The sequence below is a fragment of the Trifolium pratense genome, unplaced genomic scaffold (genome assembly GCF_020283565.1).
Source record: "Trifolium pratense cultivar HEN17-A07 unplaced genomic scaffold, ARS_RC_1.1 scaffold_66, whole genome shotgun sequence".
NCBI lineage: Eukaryota > Viridiplantae > Streptophyta > Magnoliopsida > Fabales > Fabaceae > Trifolium > Trifolium pratense.
In genome coordinates, this window is record NW_025721050.1 from 74,103 (window position 1) to 98,225 (window position 24,123).

Sequence of the window (24,123 nt, forward strand, 5' to 3'; positions counted from 1 at the left end):
TCAGGACAATTTTGTACTCTAAGTTTCCAGAAAAGCTTGAATGTTCATCAAACAAGTCTAACAAACATTTAGGTTTTACGTTTTGCAGAAGGTAAAAAAAAAAAAATACAATGTTCTTTCGAATCGCCTCGAAACAACAAGGTTTTGACAAGAATTTAAAGACTAAATGCAGTAAATTTGCAGGAAAGTAAATTGCATTGAATTGAAAAGCAATTACAAATAAAAAATGGTTCACAAAACATACATTTTCTCTCGAATTCCTTTCGTTCTACGCTTGAGTACTCAGAATTTTACAGAGAAGTTTTGTATAAGATTTTGCGACCCTTATTTCTGAAAACGAAAAGCTATTTATACTTCGAATGGAAATTAACCGCATTCGATGATCTGGACGCTCCAGATTTGCTCCCACGAACCCACGATCCTCAACTTCGAAGACTTCTTTTTCCAACGCGCCAAAGTTCGAAAGCAAGATTTCTGGACTTAATTCTTTGGGCCAAACCTTAAGGCCCATTTCTCGAACAATTTCGATCCAAATAACATTCGAAGCTCACACTTCGATTCCAACTGGAAAGGTCTTGTCGAAGCACAATTATATGTTTCGAAACCTTTCAATAAAATTTGAACAATAACAACAGTGAATATACGTTTTTGGTATTAAATATTGGTTGGACTAACCAAATTAAATAAAAAGAATAAATACCAAATTTATGCCCAACAAATTGCCCCCCAAAAATGCCATTTCGATTTGAGTCTGTCGAAATCAAGAAATTGGCGTTTTTGAAAAGACTTCACATTTATTGTTCGCACGCTTCCCAAAGACGGCGCTGATGTCATAAAAGTAATCATGACCTTTTTCTTCAACAGTCGCCTCTTTTCCCTCAACTATCATTGCCAAATTTTAGCGGGATAAGTGCATTTGACAGTTGGAGAAGGTGAAAAAGTTAATTAACATTTCATTTTGATTTATTTAAATCAAAACACATTGAGGTCTATAAATAGAAGTTCCCCCTTTCTATTTCACTTTTTACGATCTCTTCTTTTTCTACTGCACTTCATCTTCCTCTGTGAACAAACTCTTCATAAACCTTCAAAACTTCTTCAAAGATCCCACAATCTCTTTTGATTCTTTAATCGTTCTTCATTATCGGAACGATTGTAGTGATCGTCTCTTGAATCATTTCCAGATTTTTACAATTTCTGGATCTATTGCTCACATCAAACTCTAACTCCATTTTTTCCAAAAAAAAAAAAAAAAAAAAAAAAAAACTTCAGAACTCAACAATGGCGTCAGGTTCAAACATGCAAGAAGAGCTTCCTCTTTCTGGCAATTGGATGAGGGAAAAACTCCAAGGTTTTGATGCAGACCAAGTTCCAGAACCCGTTCTACGATCTAAGGAACTTTGGGAAAAACAGGTAATCTTCCCCTACTCTCTTGATAATAGGGTACATGCTTTTGGTGGCCCTAGGCCCGATGCTAACAATCGAAACCAGAAAACTATGTCCATCTTTCCTGTCTATAAGAGTTGTAGTCCTAGGATTTCTTTAAAAGAGCCTTATAATTTCAGCTACATCAAACCTTCTAATAAAGTGTTTCGATCAAACCCTTCGCACAATGAGAAATACATTGCTTGGTTAGACAGAGTACAACAAGAATATGGGGGAATCTGGCAAACTGCTGGCATTTTCGACCTTATCCAACTGTCTAGGACTGGTCTCAAGTACGACCAAGAAATGATAATTGCTGCCCTTCATTTCTTTGAGACTTCGACCAACACTTTCCATTTCGAATGCGGAATGATGACCCCTACCCTCTTCGATGTAGCAGCCATTACTGGTCTTTCACCTCTAGGAGATACTTATGACCCTTATAAAACCACTAGTAACATCGAAGTTGTGATGAAAGATAAGACTTACACTAAGTACATCATCGAGCAACACAAAGATACTGAGGAAGTCAGTGATGAAGAACACATTGCTTTTTTAGCCCTGTGGCTTTCGATGTATGTCTTCTGCACTAGATCCTTACAAGTTGCCAAAATGTTTGTCCCTATGGCAACACAACTTCATAAGTGCAACTCATTTGGCTTTGCCAAACTACTGCTTGGGTGTCTGTATGAATCTATGCGAATCATCTGCGAAAATATCAAGAAGACAGGTGATGGCTCCACTTTCTTGGGCTCTGGCCCTTTTTGGTTATTGCAATTGTGGTTAAACGCCACTTTCGCCAGAGAACTCGAACTCATCCTCCCTGAACAGTATTATACTGAGTCGGCTGCACGCCAAATTGAAGGGATGCGTCTAGCTCGAATGATTCCCAAGCCTCGAGGATACACTTATGATCGAGCATTCCTCCAGTATATTAAAGCCTTCTTGAATCTGAAAAAATTTGAAGAAAGCTTCACTCCCTTTCTTGCTTCCAGGCCTGTTGGCCCAGGTTGGTTTGTGCATCCTTTTCCTCCATTGCCAGAATGCAAAGATGAACAAGATGCTATATGGGCTGCTTACCTGACTCCAACACTCCTTTCTTGTCGCTTTGGACTATCTTCGACTGACTTTGGATTAGTTGGATAATTTCCTAATCTTGTCAGCAGACAATTTGGCTTGACACAAATCTTACCAAAGAGCATTTATCTAGACGAAAAGGATATCTGCTTAGGGTTATATGGTATGACTGAGCCCCACTATATCTCCCTTCTCAAAAAGTATGAAAGGTCCCCTTATGAGCTTCGACCTTTCAAATTCGAATTTTCTCATTTCTGCACCAAAGAGTTTACCAATTGGTGGGAACTTCATTATACAAGTTCGGTCTCTAGCGAAGCAATGCTTATTACTGACATCGAACAAGGCTTCAATGTTTCAGCAGTTAGCAAAATCAAATCAACCCTCAGTGTTCGAGGTACCATGTTTATACACCTTACCCTTTACTCGATTCCTGTAGACCGAATTTGACACCTAACTGATTTCCTTTATTTCGACTTCGATTACAGGCAGCAGATCTAAAGTTGGCTCGAATACCTCAAGCAAACCTCCACTTCCCATTGTGAAATCAGAACCAGGGGTAAGAGCATTTATTCGAAACTATCTATTTCGAATTCTGTTTTCTTGTATTTAACTCTATGCCCTTTTCCAGGTTACTACTCGAAAAAGGAACAACGCTACTGAAGCTAGCGCACCTTCGAAGAAACCAAAAACAAACAAACCTCTGAACACCAAATCTGAGGGAGTTGTCAACGTTCCCAGTGACGAAGATGAAAACATGGTTAATACTTAACCATTTTTATTTTTATGCAATTTCGACTTTCGACTCACGTTAATCGAATCTTTGTTTTGTAGGTCAACCCTAAACCAATTCCTGACTCAAAGTCAGATCCTTCTCCATCTGACAAGGAGAAAAGGAGCAAGAAAAAGCATGAGTCAGAGGCTGCCACTTTGGATGGTGTGGGCAAGAAGGTTTCAAAAAAGAAAGACCAAGAAAAGAAAGATACTAAAGATGCCCAACAAGACCAAAATATCGAGAGTGATAAGGGTAAAGAAAAAGAGAAAGAAACAAGAGAAAAGAAAGAAAAGAAAGGGAAGAAAGAAAAGAAAGAAAAAAGAGACAAGAGAGAAAAGGAGTCTAAAGGTGAACACTCTACAGAAAAGAAAAAGAGCAAGAAGAAGAAACACAAGAAAAGTCACCATGACTCTCATCTCTCAACTGCTACTTCTGCTAAGGTGAGGACAGATTCGGAAACTTCACCGAAACCTCATGAGCCTGAAGGCAATGCTGGTTCGATGCAACCAATCACTCAAGCTTCTATTGGTCAAGAAAACCAAGCTCAACAGACATTGCAGGTGATTTCAGAACCTTATATCCTTTAATCTTTCTTATCATGTATTTTTCTAACTTTTTCTCTAAAATATCAGGATACTTTAAAAACAGTTGCTGAGGAGACTTCGCCAGACTCTGCCATCAGAAAAGTTATTAATGACTTAGCTCATGAACTGGGAGTATCAGGGAGCAAGGATGGGGACAAGGTCGAAACTCCAAAAGCAACAACTCCTCCTCCACAAGTCAATGTCGAAGCAACAAAGACTACAACACCACCTGCTGTCGAAAACAATGTCGAAGAACAGGTTCAGCTTCAACCAGATCCAATTGTTAATGTGGTTGCTTCAGCTGCTACACCTTCTGCTGTGGAACAAGTTGTTGTGCAAGAACAACCTCGGGTCGAAGAACAGATAACCCAGCTTAATGACCAGGGGAATCATGCAGTTCCAGTTGCAGCGGGCAACAATGAAGTTGGTGGTAATGAAAGTCAATCAGATGAAGGAGAAAATTCTACAACGAAGGATCGTCAAAAGCCAAATCAAGAAGAACACGATCCAGACTTTCGAGCCATAGATAACTTCACCACTTCGAGCGCTGGGTATTGTCGAACTCCTAGGACTGGGGATTCGAAAGAAGAAGGAGATGAAGGCACATCTGTTTCGAAACCTCCTGCAGATTTCTACTTGCCTCTTCATATGCTACAAAGTATAAAGAACTTGTCAGCTGAGGAGGCTCTTGCAAAACTCTTAACCACCTATGGTGCGGATGTCCCTCTTGCCAATGACAAAGAGCAACAACTCCAGCGTGAGCATGAAGATGCAGAACAGCAGTTTCGAAGACAGATTATCGAAGGAGACATGATAACCCTCTTTGAATCAGATCCCACTCTGTATTATAGCCTCAAGTCTCTTTTCAGCAAACTTCAAACTCACAAATCTGGTGACACTCTTGCTTTTCAAGTTACTCAAGCAGAGAACTTCTTGGACCAATATGCAAAGAATTATCAATATTTTACCAGTGCTGCCGAAGCTTTGAACGTTCAAATAGCCTTGCAAACTAAACATTATGATTTGGCCTCAACTGAGAACGCAGAGGTCAATCGAATGAAAACTGCTTCTGCTAGTGCTTTCCTTGAAATTGCAGCTTGTGAAGACAACATTGCCAAATGGAAGGCAGAAATTCGAGAGCTTGAAGAAAAGATAATCCAAGAGGAAGAAAGAAAAACCTCCTTAGCCGGAAAAACTGTCGAAGTTCCAAAAGAGGTTATCGAAGAAAAAGCTAAGCTAGGACTTCGACATTTCAGCGAAGCTGCAAAGGCGGGTATCGAAGTAGATCGTTTGACCAGTGACACGAATGCTTTGCAAAGGAAGTTAAACCACACCAAAGCCCTTTACGCGCAATTTAGGCAGGCCAATTTATGAAGTTTATTAGCGCTTTACCTTTATTTTGGTATTTCTTTTCGAAACATTTTGGTTGTAATATTCTGGTTACTTGAATCACCCTGACATTTACCTTTTATGCCATTTTATGCTATTCGAAGTAACGGTGAACATTTTGCTACAATTAGTTCTGTGACTTCGCACCTTTATTTTTAATGGCAATTATTTTACCACCTCATTTATGCAATTCGAATTAACTTGCGCTTATGTTTACTTCTTGCAATATTGGCTTATATTTTTTTAAATACTTGCCATTCATATTAACTGAACGTTGTTCAGAAGTTAACTCTTCAATTTCATAAGCACCATTAGAAAGTATTTGAGAAATTTTAAATGGTCCTTCCCAATTTGGAGACCATTTCCCAAAGGCTCTATCTCTTCTATCCATGGGTAAAATAACTTTCCAAACTAAATCTCCTAAGTTAAAGGCTTTAGACTTAACCTTTTTATTATAAGCTTTAGCAACCCTTTCTTTTTGTCTAATCAATACATCTAAAGCTTGTAATCTCTCCTCATCTAATTCTACTAATTCATCTAGCATTAAACTCCAATAATGATCAGTGGGCAACTCCATTTGTCTTTGCAACCTAATTGACTGCATCATAATTTCAACTAGTAACACAGCATCATGACCATAAGTCAATCGAAATGGAGTAGAATTAGTTGACTCCTTAGGAGAATTTCTGCAAGCCCATAAAACTTGGTCTAAAGTTTTGTGCCAATTCCTTGGCTTTTGGGCAATATGCCTCTTAATTAAACCTATAATGGTTTTATTAGCAGCTTCGACTTGACCATTTGCTTGAGCATAATAAGGTGTTGATGTTAACAACTTAAAACCTGCTTGTTCGGCAAACTCTTGCATCTTGCGCCCAACAAACACTGTCCCTTGATCAGTAGTAATGGTCTCAGGTAATCCAAACCTATAAATAATGTGGTTTTGGATGAAACTAATTACAGCTTCTTGATCCACATTTGTCAAAGCAATTGCTTCAATCCATTTTGTAAAATAATCAATACCAACCAAGATATAACGTTGATTTTTTGAGGACGCTGGCCTAATTTCACCAATCAAGTCTAAAGCCCATCCTCTAAAAGGCCAAGGCTTTACAATCGAATGCAATTCACTTGCAGGAACATGTTGAATGCCTGCATGTTTTTGACATTCTTGGCATCCTTTAGCATATTCTATGCAATCTTTAAGCATAGAAGGCCAATACAAGCCTTGTCGAAACAGTAGCCATTTCATTTTATGGCCAGCTTGATGTGCTCCACAAGAACCACTATGCACATTGGAAATAGCTAAATATGCCTCACTTTCACTAAGGCATTTCAATAAAACTCCCTCAGCAGTTTTCTTGAACAACTCATTTCCAATGATAGTATAACTTAAAGCCCTATATTTGACCTTTCTATCAGTGATTCCTGTTGGATCTTCCAAATATTTAACAATTGGCTTTCTCCAATCATTATCAGATAAATTGTCAATGGCAAAAATTTCTGCCACAAAACTATCGAAGTGCAAATTAACATGTTGAAAATTTTCAAAATTGTCAAAATCCTGAAACTCTTCTATGTCACTTGCCCCCAAATGTTTTGGCATTGACAATTCATCACTAATTGGCTCTTTCGAAACTAGTTTGTCTTTTATTTCAATTAGTTCCTCTAGTTTCTCTTTCGAAATCTTATATCCAGAAGCAATTTGAGCCAAATCATTTGCTTCTTGATTCTCAATTCGAGGTACATGCTGAATATCATAAGATTCAAAGTGTTTTAACAAAGAAAATGCAATAACAAAGTATTTCAATAGATTCTCTTGAATGCATTTATATTCTTTAGTTAGCTGTTTAACCACTAATTCAGAATCACCTCTTATTTTAATGTGTCTGGCCCCCAAGTCAGAGAGAATTTCTAATCCTGCAATTAAAGCTTCATATTCTGCTTCATTGTTGGAACAAGACCCATTAATCTTGTATTTAAACTTAGTTGGAATTTTTAATGGTGAAATTATCAAAATTCCAATTCCTGTACCATGTTTATGTCTAGAACCATCGAAATATAAAGTCCAAGGCTCAAGTTCAACATATTCTACCGGGCTTTCGATTACTGAGTGTTCAGTAATAAAATCAGCCACAATTTGACCCTTAACAGCCCTTAAAGGCTTATAGGTCAAAGAATACTCAGTTAAAGCCAAGGCCCACTTTCCAATTCTACTATGCAAAATTGGTTTTAATAACATATGCTTAATAATATCAAAATGGGAATAAACACAAACATCAACTGGCTTTATATAATGCTTCAGTTTGGTACAAGAAAAATACAAGCAAAGACAAAGCTTTTCAATTAAACTATATCTAGTTTCAGCATCATTCAAAACTCTACTTAAATAATAAATAGCTTTTTCTACACCATTTTCATCTTCTTGAGCAAGCATGCTTCCAATGGTCGAATCTGATGCTGCAATATACAACTTCATTGCTTTGTTTCGAATGGGAGGCATCAGCGTTGGAGGATTCGACAAATATGCCTTAATCTCATCAAATGCCTGTTGTTGTTCTGTTCCCCATTTGAAAACATCATCTTTTTTGAGCTTTAACAGTGGAGAAAATGGTTGAGCTTTTCCACTTAGATTCGAAATGAATCTCCTCAAAAAATTTATCTTCCCAAGCAAAGATTGAAGCTGTTTCTTGGTTGCTGGAGATCTAGTCTCCATGATAGCTTTTGTCTTATTTTGGTTTATCTCTATGCCCTTTTTATGCACGACAAAACCAAGGAAATCTCCTGCACGCACACAAAAAGCACATTTTAGTGGATTCATTTTTAATCCACATTTCCTCATTCTTTCGAATGATCTTTTAAGATGGCTTAAATGATCATCGCTAGAAGAAGATTTGACAACAATATCATCAATGTATATTTGCATAAAAACTTCAATGAATCATGAAAAATTGAGTTCATTGCTCTTTGATATGTTGCCCCAGCATTTTTTAGGCCAAAAGGCATTACTACCCATTCATAGGTACCTAAAGCACCAGGACAACGAAAAGCAGTTTTTGGTACATCTTCTTCAGCAATAAAAATTTGATTATAACCAGAATATCCATCTAACATACTTAAATACTCATGGCCTGCTGCTGAATCAACAAGCATTTCTGCTACAGGCATTGAATATTCATCTTTTGGTGTAGCATTATTTAAGTCCCTAAAATCTATGCAAATTCTAAGTGAACCATTCTTTTTAATAACAGGAACTATATTAGCTAACCATTCGACATACCTGGCTGTTCGAATGAACTTGCACTTTAGCAGCCTTTCAATTTCTGACTTGATCTTTGTCATGATTTCTGGAGCAAACCTCCTTGGAAGCTGCTTCACAGGTTTTTTCTCTGGTCGAAGTGGCAATCTGTGTTCCACCAAATCCTTGCTAAGTCCTGGCATCTCATTGTAATCCCAAGCAAAGCAGTCTTTGTATTCTTTGAGTAATTCGACCACTTTTTCCCTTAAACTTGGATCGATATTGGTACTGATGTAAGTTGGCCTTTTGAGAGAGCCATTTCCAATATCAATCTCTTGTAGAGGATCTTGAGCTTGCATTCTATGACTGGAACTCATTGGATCCTTTTCGAAACCCAAGGGCTCATCATCATAAATGCAATCCAACCTTTGCATTTTATCAGTATTCGAATTATTGGCTTTTTCAGCCAAATCTGTTTGTGAATCACTAGTGGCTTCGACAGCCATATTTTCTTCTAATTCAATGGCTTCCATAACCATTTTCATTCTATTCTCGGCTGCATAAGCCGTTATCCTATCCCATGCAGATGACTCAATCATCAGAACCATCAACATCACCCCAACCAGTTGCAGGTGGGAAATCATCCTCTGTCAAGGGCTTCTCAATATCTTCCCTTTCCCAGCAGAAACCATGGGTTGGATGAAGTTTCACTGAATGGTATACATTTTCAGACACCATTTCCTCTGGATCGAATGCAGCATCTTGCTCACCACATGGAGCAATCGAAGCCAGATTTTTGTCAAAATTCTGGAGAGAAACAGTGTTAGTTTCTGTTAAATAAGCACTTTGGTCAGCTTCCACATATTCCACTAAACCATCTTCTCTCCACACAATCAACTTCTGATGCATAGTTGAAGGCACAACACCTACCCCATGTATCCATTCTCTGCCCAGCAACATGTTGTAATTAGGTTTGGCAGCAATGACCATGAACAAGGTCTTTCGAACTGTGCTTCCCACACATACCTCTAACTGAATGGCCCCAAGAGCATGACCAATCTTACCCTCATAATTGGCCAGCACCACATTATGAGTATGCAGATCTGTTTCATATAAACCCAACTTCTTCAGCATGAAGTGAGGTAATATGTTAACCACTGCACCACCATCAACCAAGATCTTGTTTACACCAACTCCATGAACCTTAGCTCTGATGAACAAAGCCTTCAAATGATTTTTCATTCCCAAGTGAGGCTTTTCGAACACAGCATTCTGGTCTTCTACACAACCATTTCCCATGATGTAGTAGCAAACTGGCTTGTTGCTAGCCATTTCGATGGTATTCTGCTCTTCTTCCACTTCATTTACTTCTGTCTGAACATTATATTCAACAGGCAGAATTGAAATCACATTAACCAAGACATCAAAGTCTGGTTCATCATCTAAGAGGTCATCGTCATCCATGTAGTCCTCTTCATTTTCTCCCTCCACTTCTTTTCCTTTCTCAGCTTTCTCCTTTTCAGGTTCAGCCATTTCGACAACTGGAGTGAGCCTTTCTTTAGCTGGTCTCCTGGCAATTTCAACTTTCTGGACCACAGTAGCATTGCCCCCAGCATTCACATTCTGACTTGCAAGTTTCTTTCTGCGCTGGAACCTGCGCCATTGAGTTCGAGTCATAGGGTTCTTTCCCTTGTAGTTATTTCTGTAACCATGTTTATTGGTTTCTGGCACAGACTTAACTTCTTTAGGCACAGCAGGAGCCTTCAAACCACTGGCTTCAGCAACTATCTTCACATTGACATTGCTAGAACTCCCTTTCTCCATCAGTTTCTTGTTATTGAAAGCAACATATTGTCCACTGACCCACTGGTTAGCTGGAGCTTTGTGTGATGGCTTGAAAGTGCGTTGAGGACCAAGCCTTTGATGAATCGAAGGGGTTTGGACAGCAGTTTTTCCCCAATCAATCCTCTTATATGGCCAGTTTTTCTGGTTTGGCCTAGCATTTGGCCATTTTCGTTTGTTCTCAGCAAATGGAAACACATTTCGAAGGCCTTCAGTAGCTTTCTTATCACATACAGCGCTGCATCTTGGACACAGCATGACCTCAGCATTGTTCAGCTTGCACCTGTTCAGATAATCAACCAGCTCCTCCTCAGCATTGGGATACACCTCCCTAACTTTCTTCTCATACTCCTTTTCAGGAATAGCTTTGACAGAAGCAGCAGCATCAACAACATCAATCATGTTGCAATCATAAACTTCCACTAAACTAGCATCAGCAGCAGGTAGTGGATCAGTGTCCACTTTCATCTGAAGCTTAGTTTTTTCAGCGAACTTGAGCCTTCCTTCGTTCAAAGCTTTTTGAACCAGGTCCCTGAAAAGAACACATTGATAAGTTTTGTGGCCCAAATAATTATGATATTTACAATAACCTCTTTTCTTTCTTTGATCTATTGGAGGCATTTTTAAATCTTTTGGCACAATTATTTGGCCATCAGCAGCCAATAAATCAAAGATCTCATCACATTTAGTAATGTCAAATGTGTAGGTTTTTGCAACAAACTTATCATTCTTTGGTTCGACTGGATTTTTCCCATTCGAAGGCCTCAGCAATTTGCATGTATAAGGAGGCCCTGACTTTAATTCAGCCACATTAACTTCACTTTCATCAAAATCAGAATACTCAGTGTCATCATCATAATCACTATCATAGGAATCAACAAAATTAATTTCTTTCTTTTTCTGAAACTTTGAATTCCTAAACTTTTCAGCTTTTAGCTTTTCGAGTTGTCGAACTCTATCAGCCAATTGAGACATATCTCTTAAGTATTGAGTATCTAATTTCTTTCTAATCGAATAATCTAAGCCACCAGCAGCTATTTCGACAAGTTCATGTTCAGGTACTTGAGTAAAACACCTAGCTTTAAGCAATCTAAATCTATTCAAATAATCATCAATAGACTCTTGTGTTTTACGCTTGACACTGGCCAATTCCTTAAGACTTATCTTAGTTTGGCCCATTGTTGGGCATAAATTTGGTATTTATTCTTTTTATTTAATTTGGTTAGTCCAACCAATATTTAATACCAAAAACGTATATTCATTGTTGTTATTGTTCAAATTTTATTGAAAGGTTTCGAAACATATAATTGTGCTTCGACAAGACCTTTCCAGTTGGAATCGAAGTGTGAGCTTCGAATGTTATTTGGATCGAAATTGTTCGAGAAATGGGCCTTAAGGTTTGGCCCAAAGAATTAAGTCCAGAAATCTTGCTTTCGAACTTTGGCGCGTTGGAAAAAGAAGTCTTCGAAGTTGAGGATCGTGGGTTCGTGGGAGCAAATCTGGAGCGTCCAGTTATTTGATACAAACTTAAAACTTAAAAGACTTATCTCATACAAACGTAAAATTTAAATGACCTATCTGATACTTAAAAAACTTGACCTATCTAATACAAACATAAAACTTAAAGGGCTTATGGATGAATTATGCCTTATTTTTATTATAGTTTTAGTCCTATAAAAAATTTCTTGCACATAATTTTAGTCCTACTAAAACTAAATTTGTTTAACTATCATTAAACTCTTCAATTTTTGGATGATTTTTTATAGGCATGTTTAAAATATTATATAAAGTTTATCTACTAAAATTTAGAATTTTTTAACATGATACGAATTAAATATAAATTTTTTAAACAACAATAGCTTAAGATAAAAGTAACGAAAATCCTGACCTAGAATCAAATTTTAAGCTTGTGTTTTTTGGTGGAACTTTTTATGATTATCTAAACATACTTGCGAAAAAAAATCATTCAAAAATATACGATGACTTAACAGTAGAGACCAAAAGTGAGTGCAGGATAATTTGCTGGGGACTAAAAATTTAATAAAACTTAAGTAAGAACTAAACTTAGAAAATCATCATTTTGTAGGGACTAAAAACATATTTAACCCTAAAAATTATAAAATGGTTTTGGTAAAAAAAAGTATAATTTTTTTTTTCTCTTCTAATTAAGGGTATTTTTGTCTTTCTACAAATAATACTCCCTCCGTTTCTTTTTATAAGTGTCGTTTTTTGTCGATGTGCACTATTCAAATAATCTATTTTGACCGTAATTCTTTATTAATAATTAAAACAAATGTTGGCATATAAGATATTGTTCATGAAGAAGATACCAAGGTAACTTCAAATGTGGTGTATAAATAAGTTTTTCTAAATGTATAAACACAAATTTTATATCTATAACACATTTAGATAACTTCTATTGTTACTATTATAGATAACTTCTATTGTTACTATTATTTTGATAATACCTATTGTTTCAATTTTAATTTTACTATCTATACAAATAATTTTTTAACATTATAGTATAAAACAATGCACAAGACCGGTGCATCGCACCAATAAGCATCTTAGTATATTTCCATCACAGCCTTACTCCCTCCATCACTAATCTCATCTTTATACATCCCATATTTCTGTTCTAAGGCCTACCTCCAAAACCCTCCCCTTTTGTCTTCAATCACCATATTTGTGTTCTAAGGTCTACATCCTTGCGAGATGATCTAAATATGTGTTTATAAAGTATAGACAATTTTCATCTTACAAGTCGGTTTTGTAAGATTAAATTAGACCCAACACTCAATTTTAAGATGGTATCAGAGTCTCTCCACCAGTGAGCCAGTCAGAATATTAAGCTACTAGTACCATCCATTTCATCCGTAGCTTTCCTTTTTATGTGAGTTGTTAATCAATTTTTGGAATATATTTTTCCCTACTAAATTTCCCAAAAACTCAGTTTATACTTCCAAACTCAGTTTTGTTGAGTGGAGTATGTGCTACTGCTAGATCATTGGATATGTGTTGTCTGTCCAACCTTAATCATGTGCCAGCTTTGTGTTTTTATTCTTCACTGTGTAGTTACTTGATCCTCTTACCTTTTTGTGTGTTATATACTCATCAAGAATTATGCTAGCAACAAATTTTCGTGTGACTCATTTAAATTTCAAGTTATAAAAGAGACTAGTCTATTAGAATTGTGTTGATAGCCATCCTCTATAGATCATTTGTCCAGGTTTTGAAAATTGCAAATGTGACATACTCCCGCCCTTATTTTAGCGATGGAGAACATGAGGAAAATAGATCATTGGTTTTCGTGATGGAACAAGGTTGATAGATAATCAGGTCTCTTAGTCATATAGTTGAGTCAGGCATTCGTTTTCAGGCTAGTACTTATGAAATCATATGTATTGAGAAATGTAAATGGATTTGAGTATCTCGAGAGATTAGTCTAAGTTCTCAACATCAGAATACCACCTGAGTTTAAAAGTAAAGTGAGAAAATTATATCAATGATCACTTGAACTTGGTTGTAAATAGATTTTAGAACCTCAAGTGATTAGTTTCTAGGCTCTCAAACTTATGTCAATGATCACCTGAACTTGGTTGCAAATTAGATTAAAAGAGGGGAAATAAATGCAGTAGAGTGATCCTAGGCTAAAAATTAACCCAAATTACATCAATCATTTTCACCGCATGACTAAGGTCTTGATTTTGATTAACGAAGCAGTTACATTCATCATTTTAATTCTTGCTTCAGGTGACTCTGCACGACAACTCAAAGCTAAAGCTAAAGCTAAAATTTCATGAAGTTCTTTTTCATGCTGTGAGACAAAAACAAATGTAACAAACATCAAAACCATTCCCCTTAAAATTAGGATGATAGTAGTTTAGATAATTTTGGTAATTTTATGGTGTAAAACAATACAAAATATCCAATAGAACACCACAACAAGACGAAAAATCAAACATCACACCAAGATGACGAACAACACAACGCCGCGCCCATACGACAAAATCACAACACAAAAAAAAAACTTATACAAACCACTTATTTAGATTAAAAAAAGGGGAAATAGACGCAACAAAGTTATTCTAGGCTAAAAAATAACCCAAAACAATGCAGTTACATCTGTCATTTTCACCGCATGACTAAGGTCTTGATTTTGATTAACAATGCAGTTACATCCGTCATTTTAATTCTTGCTTCAGGTGAATCTGCACAACAATTCAAAGCTAAAGCTAAAATTTCATGAAGTTCTTTTTCATGTTGTGAGACTAAATTGTAATCCACAACTTCCATAACTGAATTGACCATTGATTCACTAATCCAAGTTTTCAAAGTTAATTCTTCTGAAAACATTTCATTTGTTGGCTTCTTTCCTGTGAACATTTCCATTAGCATTATCCCATAACTGTACACATCTCCTTTAACTGAAATGACTCCCTTAGATCCATATTCTGTATGTAAATGTTAATCACTGGTTATAAAAAATTCCCAAAAATGTATTAAAACCTTTATTATTTTCTCAAGTGAGTTTGCCTGACTAAACTCAAATTGATAAGATATAATATGACTTAAGAGTTAGGAGTGAAGAAATAACCTGGTGCAACATAACCAAGAGTAGCTAATGTCTGGGTATGAGTTTTAGATTGTCCTTCATCCAAGAACTTGGAAATGCCAAAATCACTAACATGCGCAACCATATCTTCATCTAGTAAAACATTACTAGGCTTCAAATCACAATGAACCACTGGTATTGAAGAACCATGATGTAGATACTCCAATGCAGATGCCACATCTATCATTATATTCAACCTTTGTAAGAAATTCAAACAATAGTTCTCTGAGTATAACCATTTTTCCACACTTCCGTTTGACATAAACTCCATCACCAGAGATTTGAAATCTTCATTTGAACAACTACTGATAACCTGAACAAGATTTCGATGTCGAAGGTTGCGCATTGCATTACATTCTGCATCAAAGCTTCTTGATGTCGCTTCCAAAGTCAAGTCAAGTACTTTAATTGCCACCATCTTCCCACTAGAAAGCATTCCTTGATACACAGATCCAAAGCCACCTCTTCCAAGTAAATTACTATCACTGAATCCATTAGTTGCTTTCACAAGTTCATAGTAGGAAATCCTTCTTGGAACCCCTAAAGTAGCTGACAGATCACTTTTAAGTGGATTTTCAACCTTTTTCTTTTTATGAATTCCAAGTATTATGCATGCAACAACCAAAATGCCTAACCCAACAATTATGGGCAAAACAATTTTGATTAAAAACTTCTTTTTCTTTGACTTTTTCATACATAGATGCACTTGTAAGCGAGGATTGCCACAAAGTGCGTCATTATGCATGAAAGATTGAGCTGTGAAGCTTTTGAAAGGCCCTCCGTCAGGAATCTCTCCTTGCAATCTATTGTATGATAGATTTATGTACTTGAGAGAAGAAAGTGACTCTAATGAATTTGGAATCACACCATTTATAAAATTTTGAGACAAGTCCAAGAAACTCAAACTAAACATTTCACCAAGTGATGTTGGAATAGGACAATTCAATTTGTTATTTGCTAAGGAGAGAGTTTCTAAAGTTCTCAATAAGCTTATGGCTGTTGGAATGTTGCTTGAAATTTGATTTTTGGAGAGATCTAATAGTACAAGAGCTCTTAAATTCTTAATATCAGGTGGAAGATTTCCAATTAAAGCATTAGAGGATAAGTTTACCTCTAAAATATCTTGGAGATTCCAAAAAGAGAAAGGTATCATTGAAGTCAACTTATTTGATCCTATGTGAAGCTTTCTAAGAGAAGTCATGTTTCCCAAGCATGTTGGTAAGACACCAAAGAGCTTATTGCTTGTCAAATACAACTCACTCAAACTGCTGACTTCACAAAGCTCATGAACTATAGATCCTTGCAGTTCATTGTAGCTAAGATCCAAATATTGAAGTTGATTTGACCTTTTAATTGTACTTGGGATTGATCCATTTAAATCATTCTTACTCAGAGATAATTGAATGAGGTTGCTCATGTTTGCGATTTCTGATGGAATATTACCATTAATTCCACAAGAATCTGCCATAAAATTTTCTAATGATAAGTTTCCAATGGACTTGGGAAGTTTTGATAACCTATTCTCTGATACATCAAGATATGCAAGATATGTGCAACTAGTAAGTGAAGTAAGGGAATCCTCAATTAATGTCAAATTATTGCCAGCTATGCTGAGGAATTCGATGACTGTTAAATCTCCAAAAGAATTGGGTATAATTCCAGTAAATTGATTATCACTCAAGTCAAGTTGAACGAGATTTGAAGCATTCGATATACTATCTGGAATTTTTCCAACATAGTTGTTTTCATATATGTATAGCTGTTGTAGGTTAGGAAAACCAAATTCCATATTTGATGGAAGCATGCCTGAGAGATCATTTTGACTAATAATCAAAACTTTCAATGTTGAAATGTTGAGGATTTTTGAAGGAATATGTCCACTCAAACTGTTATTTCCCAATTCAAGATATTGAAGTTGATTGAGATGGCCAATCTCCATAGGTATCGAACCTAACAACACATTTCATAAATAAAAAAGTAAACTCAACACAGGGACAATAGAGTTGTAGTTTTGGATGACAATGGAGTTGTAATTCTCGATGAAAACATGAATCGTGACATCTTATAAGTACATTTTACCTTTTTAGGTTTATTGTATAATTAATGTATCTGAACTAATCCAGATACATTAATTATGCAATAAACATAGAAAGACGAAATTTGCTTATAAAATGTTACTCGTAGGAAGTATATGATTTTGTGGAACCGCTCTCAAATAAGTTTATGAGATTATTGATATTTGAAATGAGTTTCTTTATTTTAGTCACAAAAAAAAAAATTCTTTAGTAAATTGTCAAACTATTCCTCGTATCTAACTTTTTCCTATCTTTATATTTAAACAACTTATTATCAATTTGTTTATATATTAATTTAGACTCTAACTTCTTCTTTTTTATGGACTAATATGAATAAAGTTTGCCAAAATCAGAGACCCTTTTGAGATTCTTTCCAAAAAAAATTATAATCTCATAGACCTATTTGAAAGCGTCCTACGCAAAATTAAGAACAAAATTGATTATTTACTCATTTTCCACCACACTTTAAAACAAACAAACCTATAGATGACATCTACTCTCCCTCGTCTCCCTCCCTTTTACGTTTTTCATTCTTGTCTCTCTTGATTACTACTCATCAACTTCTAATCCTCAAAAATTTGATGAATGTGAAAGTATAAAATTGAGTCATCTATAAAAAAAGTTTTTTGAAAGTATATATTCAATTAATGTTACAAATTTTTATATATATACTATATGGTGCCCCCACTATTAAAATTTTCTAGCTCTAACTGTATTTTACCATATTATTATAATCATTATTAAGGGTAGTCTAATTAGTCCTTTTGCAAACAAGTTTTATATATGAATATGATTCTTATCAGAACCCTAACCTATTTATCATTCATCTCTTATATTTATCTATGAACCTCTGTTGTTTACATTTATAACTAAACATGAAGATAGAAAATTGAAGGTATACCTGTAAAAAAGTTATCTCCTAAAGTTAAATTTTGTAATGATGTGCAGTTTTCAATCGATCGTGGAATAACTCCTCCATAATCATTAGATTGTAGAGCAAACATTTCAAGTTGAGGAAGTTGATGACACATCTTGTGTGGGAGACTTCCGTTTAAATTGTTATTTTCAAGGTTGACCTCTATCAAAGAAGACATGTTGAAGAGGGAAAATGGAATTTCACCTGTATGTAACATTAGATATGAAAGTATTATTAATTTATTAATGCAATGCAAGTATATATGTGACATCAGTACACTTGAATTGTGTAATGTATATATATTGTGTGTATATATTTTTAGAAGGCCCGATGCCACATCACATGTTGCAGATGTGTCTGGGCCGGGCCTTCCAATAAGCCATAGCAAAACCGAATAACATAACAGAATCCCCTGCCCAGCAGTAGCACAACAGTGAGGCAGCAAACACAACAGATATGTAGATCGCACCATTCCCTAGTTTTCTCACCACACTTTGAGCAAACCAATTGGTATTGAGATTGTAACCGATAGAACAAATATCCTTCCACCACAAGGAAGAAAACCAAGGTTTACAATCGTCACCTAGCTTTACTTTTCCCACTGCCAAGTCACCATACTTACTTTTAATCACCTCTTTCCATACAGCGTTATCGTTGGTGAGGAGCCCCATCGCCATTTAGGGAATAAGCTAATATTAACAACTCTAACATCTCTCACTCCCAAACCACCCTTCGGGAAGGCAAACCACATCCCATTTAACCCATGGAATCCAAATCTTACCCCTCCTACCACCCCAAAGGAACTCCCTTTGCAAACTGCGGATCTTATTCCACACTTGAACCGGGATCTTGATATACTTATTCGAAAGGTAAAAGATAGGGATAGCATTAAGAACCGAGTTAAGGAGAACAATTCGTTCCCCAAGACTCACATACTTATTTCCCAAAGCTCCCAACCGCTTCTGAAGCGATTCAAGAAGAGGTTCCCTAGAAGCCCGACGAGGATTCGCTCCCACCGGGAGCCCCAAGTACTTAAAGGGAATTGAACTCACCCTACAGTTAAGAAATGCCGATGCAACCTCAAAAAATCTTGGGATACATTTACCCCTATCAAATTGCTCTTCCAAAAATATAGCTAATAATCAAGTGTTTATATATTGCATTGAATCTAAAATATAGTTTCCTTTTAAACAGATTTTTTTAAAATATTTTTTATATCAATTTTTTGTTTTAGTAAATTCAGCACGAAATTAATTTTTTTCCCGACATAATACAGAACATAATGCAGTATCACTTTAGAAAAAAATAAATAAATAAACTAGTAATTTGTTGGTAAAAATATCATACCCTGCAAGTTGGTTGAAGGAAGATACAAATATTTAAGCTTGGCCAATTTTCCAATGTCAGGTGGCATACGTTCTTTGTCAAAATGAATGCCAGTTAGTTCCAAATCTTCTAACTCTTTGCAATAACGCCAAACTTTTGGCATTTCACCAGAAAAATCATTCAAGTAAAGATATAGTAGTCTAATGTTCTGAAACCCTTTACAAACATTTGATGGAAGAATGCCAGTCAAATTATTATCACCAAGGTATAAGTATTGCAATGATGTGTTGTTGAACATAAGTATGTTGCCTGTGAGCATATTATTTTCAAGGTCCGCAATTCTTAACTGTGCAAGATCACCGATTTCTTTTGGAATTTCTCCTTTAGTTCAATACATATAAGACACAAGAAAGGCATATTAATTAATTAGGATGATTAATTCAAATATATTTATATGAGAATATTTAATTGAAGAAAATGCTGATTAAATGTAAAAACATTCTTTTTAGAATTTGTGTATTCAACTTCTTAAAAATTATATTCTATATATAAAATTTTTATATTTAAATATATTATCTTGTGTTTTTAGAACACAAATTAGCATGACCCATTAATTAATAAATTTTATAAAAATAAAAACAACATTATTTTATCATTATCCTATTATGCAATCTATTAAACACCACTAATTCTGTATATCTAAATGACATATATTTGTATAATTTAGGGTAATGAAAAAGTCTACATACAAACATACACAGATGAGAGATCAACTTATTTTAGAGTAATTCACCAAAAAATATATTAGATTCACAAAAAAAAAAAAAAACATTATTTACTCTGGAGTATCTGCATAAAATTACTCTGCTTAACAATTCGTTATAGGATTATATAAGTTTTTTGTTAGTAAAAATATATTGAATTTTAATTTTAGTCCATAGGAAAACTCCCTTTCCAGAGAAGCACTCATTTTCTTTCTATAAGCTCTGGGTCGATCTATTCTATGGCGAAGCATCCAAAGCATAACTGCACACTCACACGATCAATCCCCACAGTTCCCGCGGAAACCATCAACATTAAAAAATTATCAAATATCTATTATTTTCAATTAAACTAGTTGTAAAAAAAAGTTTAACAGTAAAACAAATAAAAAATTAAGACATTATTGTGAGTTGTGTAAGTTGGGACAATAAAAAAACATTACATAAAAATAAATTTATGCACACGTTGTCTGAAAATAAATATAACATATAACGTACTTAAATATACGTACACAAAGGTTATTTTAATACAGTGTTCGGGGGCAGAGTCTCCGTGAGTCGAGCGATAAAATATCATACCCATCTCCAAATCTCCTTCAATGGGACTTTTTCCTCTATCTTCATCCCCATCCCCAAAAGGAAAAGTTCTCCGTCTTCAAATCCTCAAAGAGAACAATCCCATGGAGATTCTCATTTACAGATCAAATTGACATTTTTAGCGCCCAAGAGTGAACTAAGACCGGATGAAAACTTTATGATAAACATTTTAGGAACCACTTTTTTCCAAACAACCAAACAAATATTTTGAGGTGTACTTTTAAGACTATATAATTTATTAACTTAGCTAATTTTAACAAACACTACATATTCAATCAGCTAATTTTTTTGCTATATTTTATAACTTATAAAAAAGCTATAAATTTGCCAAACCAGGTAAAAAAAAAAATTATAAATTTTCTCTCATAGATCCAAGAACCGTGCAGTTTTGTGCTAAGTTTTGTGCAAATAAGGTCAATAAAAGTCAATCAATGCATGTTGACTGTTGTATTGTAATGGTGTGGTGTGAGTATATCATACCTGATAAGGAGTTTTTTTCTAAGTAGATTTCTTCAAGGGAAGACATGTTGGAAACTGTCTTTGGTATGATTCCAGACAACAACTTAATGTTACTGATATTCAAAATCCTCAACCGACGAAGTTGGCCAATAACATGCGGAATGGTTCCTTTGATGAGATTTGATCTCAAATTTAGATACTCTAACATTGACAAATTGTATATAGATTGAGGAATAAATCCAACAAAATTATTATAGCCAAGATGCAAGTATTGAAGTTTGGATAAGTACCCTATCCTTGATGGAATTTCTCCAACAAAACCATTGTTGCTCAAATTCAACAATTTCAATCTCTTCAAGTGAAGTAACTCATGTGGTAACTCACCATGGAAACTATTGCCATTTAGATCAAGAACAACAAGGAAAGAAAGATTTCCCAATTGAGGAGAAATGGTACCTTTAAGGCCCATGCTACTAAGATTCAATCCTTTTACTCTTCCATGATGCTCATCACAAGTGACACCAAGCCAATTGCATGATGAGAAAGAAGTAAAAGAAGAGGAAATTGACCAATTACTAAGCATATGATAAGGGTCTAAGGTAATAGATGATTTGAATGCAAGAAGTGAAAATTCATCGGTGGTGATGTTCTTTTTACTACTCACAGTTAAGCATGTGAAGAAGCAATAATAGAGTGAGGCAGAGAGAACACAGAGAAAAGAGTATGGTTTGGCCATTTTCAATACAATGTATGTATGAATGAGTCTAAGCACCGAGGAGGATATTTATTTATATTAGAATGGGAAAAATGTGAAAACAATAAGGCTCTCTATTGGAAGACTTATAAACTAGTTTATATCTAATAGCTTATAAGTTCATTTGATTAAAAGAAACCTGTTTGGTAACAATTTTTAAAAAGAGTTTATAGCTTATTTTTCAAATGTTATTTTAATTAGCTTATAGCTTATCATTATTTCTTCCAATTTTACCCTAGTCATCTTACTTGAAAAAATATTAAATATTAAAAATTGCAATTGTGCAATCTATGAGTTTGCGTGAGATAGCAAATTGCTACACAGAGAAAAAGAACAGAGAGCGGGTGACAAAGAGGAAGATTTGTTATTACTAACGAAAGTATCTTCGGCAAATATTTTTTGTTTCGGCTGAAGTTTAAGTATGTTATTTCTGTTTGTCAAAAGAAAGAACAAAAAGTAAGTTATTTCTGTCACTATGTTAGTTAATTAGATATTTTTTTATTAGTTTTGTCTTCTCTTTGTGTCAATTTAAAATATCCAATTGTATGTGAGGCTGTTTGTTCTCTTGTTAGTTTCACTATAGTTGGTGATTAGTATATCATTTGTTAGTTCCTTAGAGAAAGTAGGAAGACACTGGGTGTACTCTATTTAATTATAGTGAAGTTTTGATCTGAACGACTTGTGGTTTTTTACTCTCATATTGAGAGCTTTCTAGGTGTCGTTATTTACAATTTTCACTTCTTTTTTTATTATTATTATTATTATTGGTATTGACAGTGCTGGATAATTTGGTTGTTCAAATTTTACAAGAAAGAGATAATTTAAATGTTTCCGTATATTCTGACGTGCTCATATAGTAGGTTAAAGATGAAAATATGTTGGGGGCAGTGGGCAGGATGGGAATTTGTTGTGGTGTTTCTGAATATGTTTAGGGTGTGCGATAACGTATGGAATCAAATCAAATGATACCGAATCTATATCTATATCTATATCTATATCTATCTATCTATCTATCTATATCTTTCTATATTCTATATAGTAATTAAATTTCTGTACATGTTTAGGGTTAATGGGTTTGGCGGAAATTAATTACCTGGTTGACGTGAACAATTAGTGGTAGACTCTTCAAATTAAAAAACTAATTAGTGGTAGACTCACTGTTATAAGCAGCGGCCAATTGGAGGTGGAATAAAAGTTTTTCGGACAAATAATTAACCTGCAAGATCAAACAAAATAATAACAGAAGATATGAAGTTGAATAAATGTACAATAGAAAAACACTTATTCTTGGACTGCTAAGGAATGTTTTGTACATGTCCACTAAGGCACTAACCTAAGACCAGTTTATTACAAGCATAAAATAAAACATAGTGGCATAAACAAAAATATGTTTCTCATTTGAGTACCAAAGTTTTCTAAATTGGAAGCCACTCAGGGCTCGTTTGGCCGAGCTTTTTTTAGAGCTTATGCAAATAGCTTATGCAATATAAATTAAGTTTTATGCTAATTTATAAGTTCACATTAGTGAAAATTGTAATTTTATAAATTTTTTTATCATAAACTACCTTGACAAACTTATAATAATATAGAAAAATTGCATAAGCTGTTTGCATAAGCTCTAAAAAAGAGCTAAAAAAGTCAGGCCAAACGGACCCTCAGTAAAGGCAATATAGCTTTTTAAAATTTGAATTAAAATACAAAGTAATCAGTTGCAAATAGAAAGAGTGTAAACCTTAAAAAGAAATTTGATAAAGCAAGATTCATATAATCAAATGGTTTCTTAGTCTGCTATATACTTGATAATGATTACCATATGCGCAATTTACACGCCATGCCACTTTATATAGAAAATAAAATCTTAAGAACCACATTAATAAACCACTTCGATGAAAATAAGAAAAGTAAGTAATTTTCTATTCCTCTAATGGAAAGAAATAATTTTCTATTCCTCTAATGGAAAGAAGGGCCCAACAATAAAGAATTTAATCTCACTATATGACTTGAAATAATTTAATGAAAAGTGTGCAATGGCCTAGCTCCTTAATCAAATTCAATTTTGAAAGTGCTCTTAAGGTTGGTACCTTCATATTGCTCTGTATAGGCTAAGCTGAGAAGGAGGAAATTGAATTCTTGCTTGCTTCTGCTCTTGATCTTCTTAGAATTGAAGTAGTGGATGGAATGAAACTTGCAGCTTAAGGCTTAAGCTGCCATATCTGCTCAATTTGTTCTTTGGACAGTTATTCAAAATGTAGAGTCCAAACAAGACCCTTCAAAGGGCCATATATTTTAGGGGACA

At 34.9% G+C, this 24,123-nt stretch overlaps 5 protein-coding genes across 5 annotated transcripts; 1 reads left to right on the forward strand and 4 right to left on the reverse strand.

The window, feature by feature from the left end:
• The first annotated feature begins 1,281 nt into the window (after positions 1-1,281).
• On the forward strand, positions 1,282-5,377 carry LOC123901477 (myb-like protein X). The gene is made up of 3 exons (XM_045951633.1): positions 1,282-1,413; positions 3,334-3,834; positions 3,907-5,377. Exons 1-3 carry the CDS (start codon positions 1,282-1,284, stop codon positions 5,230-5,232), a joined length of 1,959 nt encoding a protein of 652 aa, XP_045807589.1. The 3' UTR covers positions 5,233-5,377.
• A 66-nt stretch (positions 5,378-5,443) lies between these two features.
• LOC123901478 lies at positions 5,444-9,021 on the reverse strand. The gene is made up of 2 exons (XM_045951636.1): positions 8,271-9,021; positions 5,444-8,028 (listed from the first exon to the last, which is right to left on the reverse strand). Exons 1-2 carry the CDS (start codon positions 9,019-9,021, stop codon positions 5,444-5,446), a joined length of 3,336 nt encoding a protein of 1,111 aa, XP_045807592.1.
• Positions 9,022-9,073: 52 nt separating this feature from the next.
• LOC123901479 lies at positions 9,074-11,503 on the reverse strand. Its single transcript, XM_045951637.1, has one exon. The coding sequence runs from the start codon at positions 11,501-11,503 to the stop codon at positions 9,074-9,076; it is 2,430 nt and encodes an 809-aa protein (XP_045807593.1).
• Positions 11,504-14,003: 2,500 nt separating this feature from the next.
• Positions 14,004-24,115, reverse strand: LOC123901485 (probable LRR receptor-like serine/threonine-protein kinase At3g47570). Its single transcript, XM_045951645.1, has 5 exons — positions 23,909-24,115; positions 19,278-19,637; positions 17,916-18,134; positions 14,922-16,889; positions 14,004-14,778 (listed from the first exon to the last, which is right to left on the reverse strand). Exons 2-5 carry the CDS (start codon positions 19,573-19,575, stop codon positions 14,459-14,461), a joined length of 2,805 nt encoding a protein of 934 aa, XP_045807601.1. The 5' UTR covers positions 19,576-19,637; positions 23,909-24,115; the 3' UTR covers positions 14,004-14,458.
• LOC123901486 (receptor-like protein 43) lies at positions 20,800-21,940 on the reverse strand. Its single transcript, XM_045951646.1, has one exon. The coding sequence runs from the start codon at positions 21,807-21,809 to the stop codon at positions 21,039-21,041; it is 771 nt and encodes a 256-aa protein (XP_045807602.1). The 5' UTR covers positions 21,810-21,940; the 3' UTR covers positions 20,800-21,038.
• Positions 24,116-24,123: the final 8 nt, after the last annotated feature.

Coding starts and splice junctions, on each gene's coding strand:
- LOC123901477 (XM_045951633.1), top strand. CDS start 1,282: ATGGCGTCAGGTTCAAACATGCAAGAAGAGCTTCCTCTTTCTGGCAAT. Junction 1,414..3,333: donor AGGAACTTTGGGAAAAACAG/GTAATCTTCCCC, acceptor TTTGTTTTGTAG/GTCAACCCTAAACCAATTCC. Junction 3,835..3,906: donor AAGCTCAACAGACATTGCAG/GTGATTTCAGAA, acceptor CTAAAATATCAG/GATACTTTAAAAACAGTTGC.
- LOC123901478 (XM_045951636.1), bottom strand. CDS start 9,021: ATGGTTATGGAAGCCATTGAATTAGAAGAAAATATGGCTGTCGAAGCC. Junction 8,029..8,270: donor TCGTTGTCCTGGTGCTTTAG/GTACCTATGAAT, acceptor GTGTGCGTGCAG/GAGATTTCCTTGGTTTTGTC.
- LOC123901479 (XM_045951637.1), bottom strand. CDS start 11,503: ATGGGCCAAACTAAGATAAGTCTTAAGGAATTGGCCAGTGTCAAGCGT.
- LOC123901485 (XM_045951645.1), bottom strand. CDS start 19,575: ATGCTCACAGGCAACATACTTATGTTCAACAACACATCATTGCAATAC. Junction 18,135..19,277: donor TCCTTCAACCAACTTGCAGG/GTATGATATTTT, acceptor TGTTACATACAG/GTGAAATTCCATTTTCCCTC. Junction 16,890..17,915: donor AGGAGATAACTTTTTTACAG/GTATACCTTCAA, acceptor ATGTGTTGTTAG/GTTCGATACCTATGGAGATT.
- LOC123901486 (XM_045951646.1), bottom strand. CDS start 21,809: ATGGCCAAACCATACTCTTTTCTCTGTGTTCTCTCTGCCTCACTCTAT.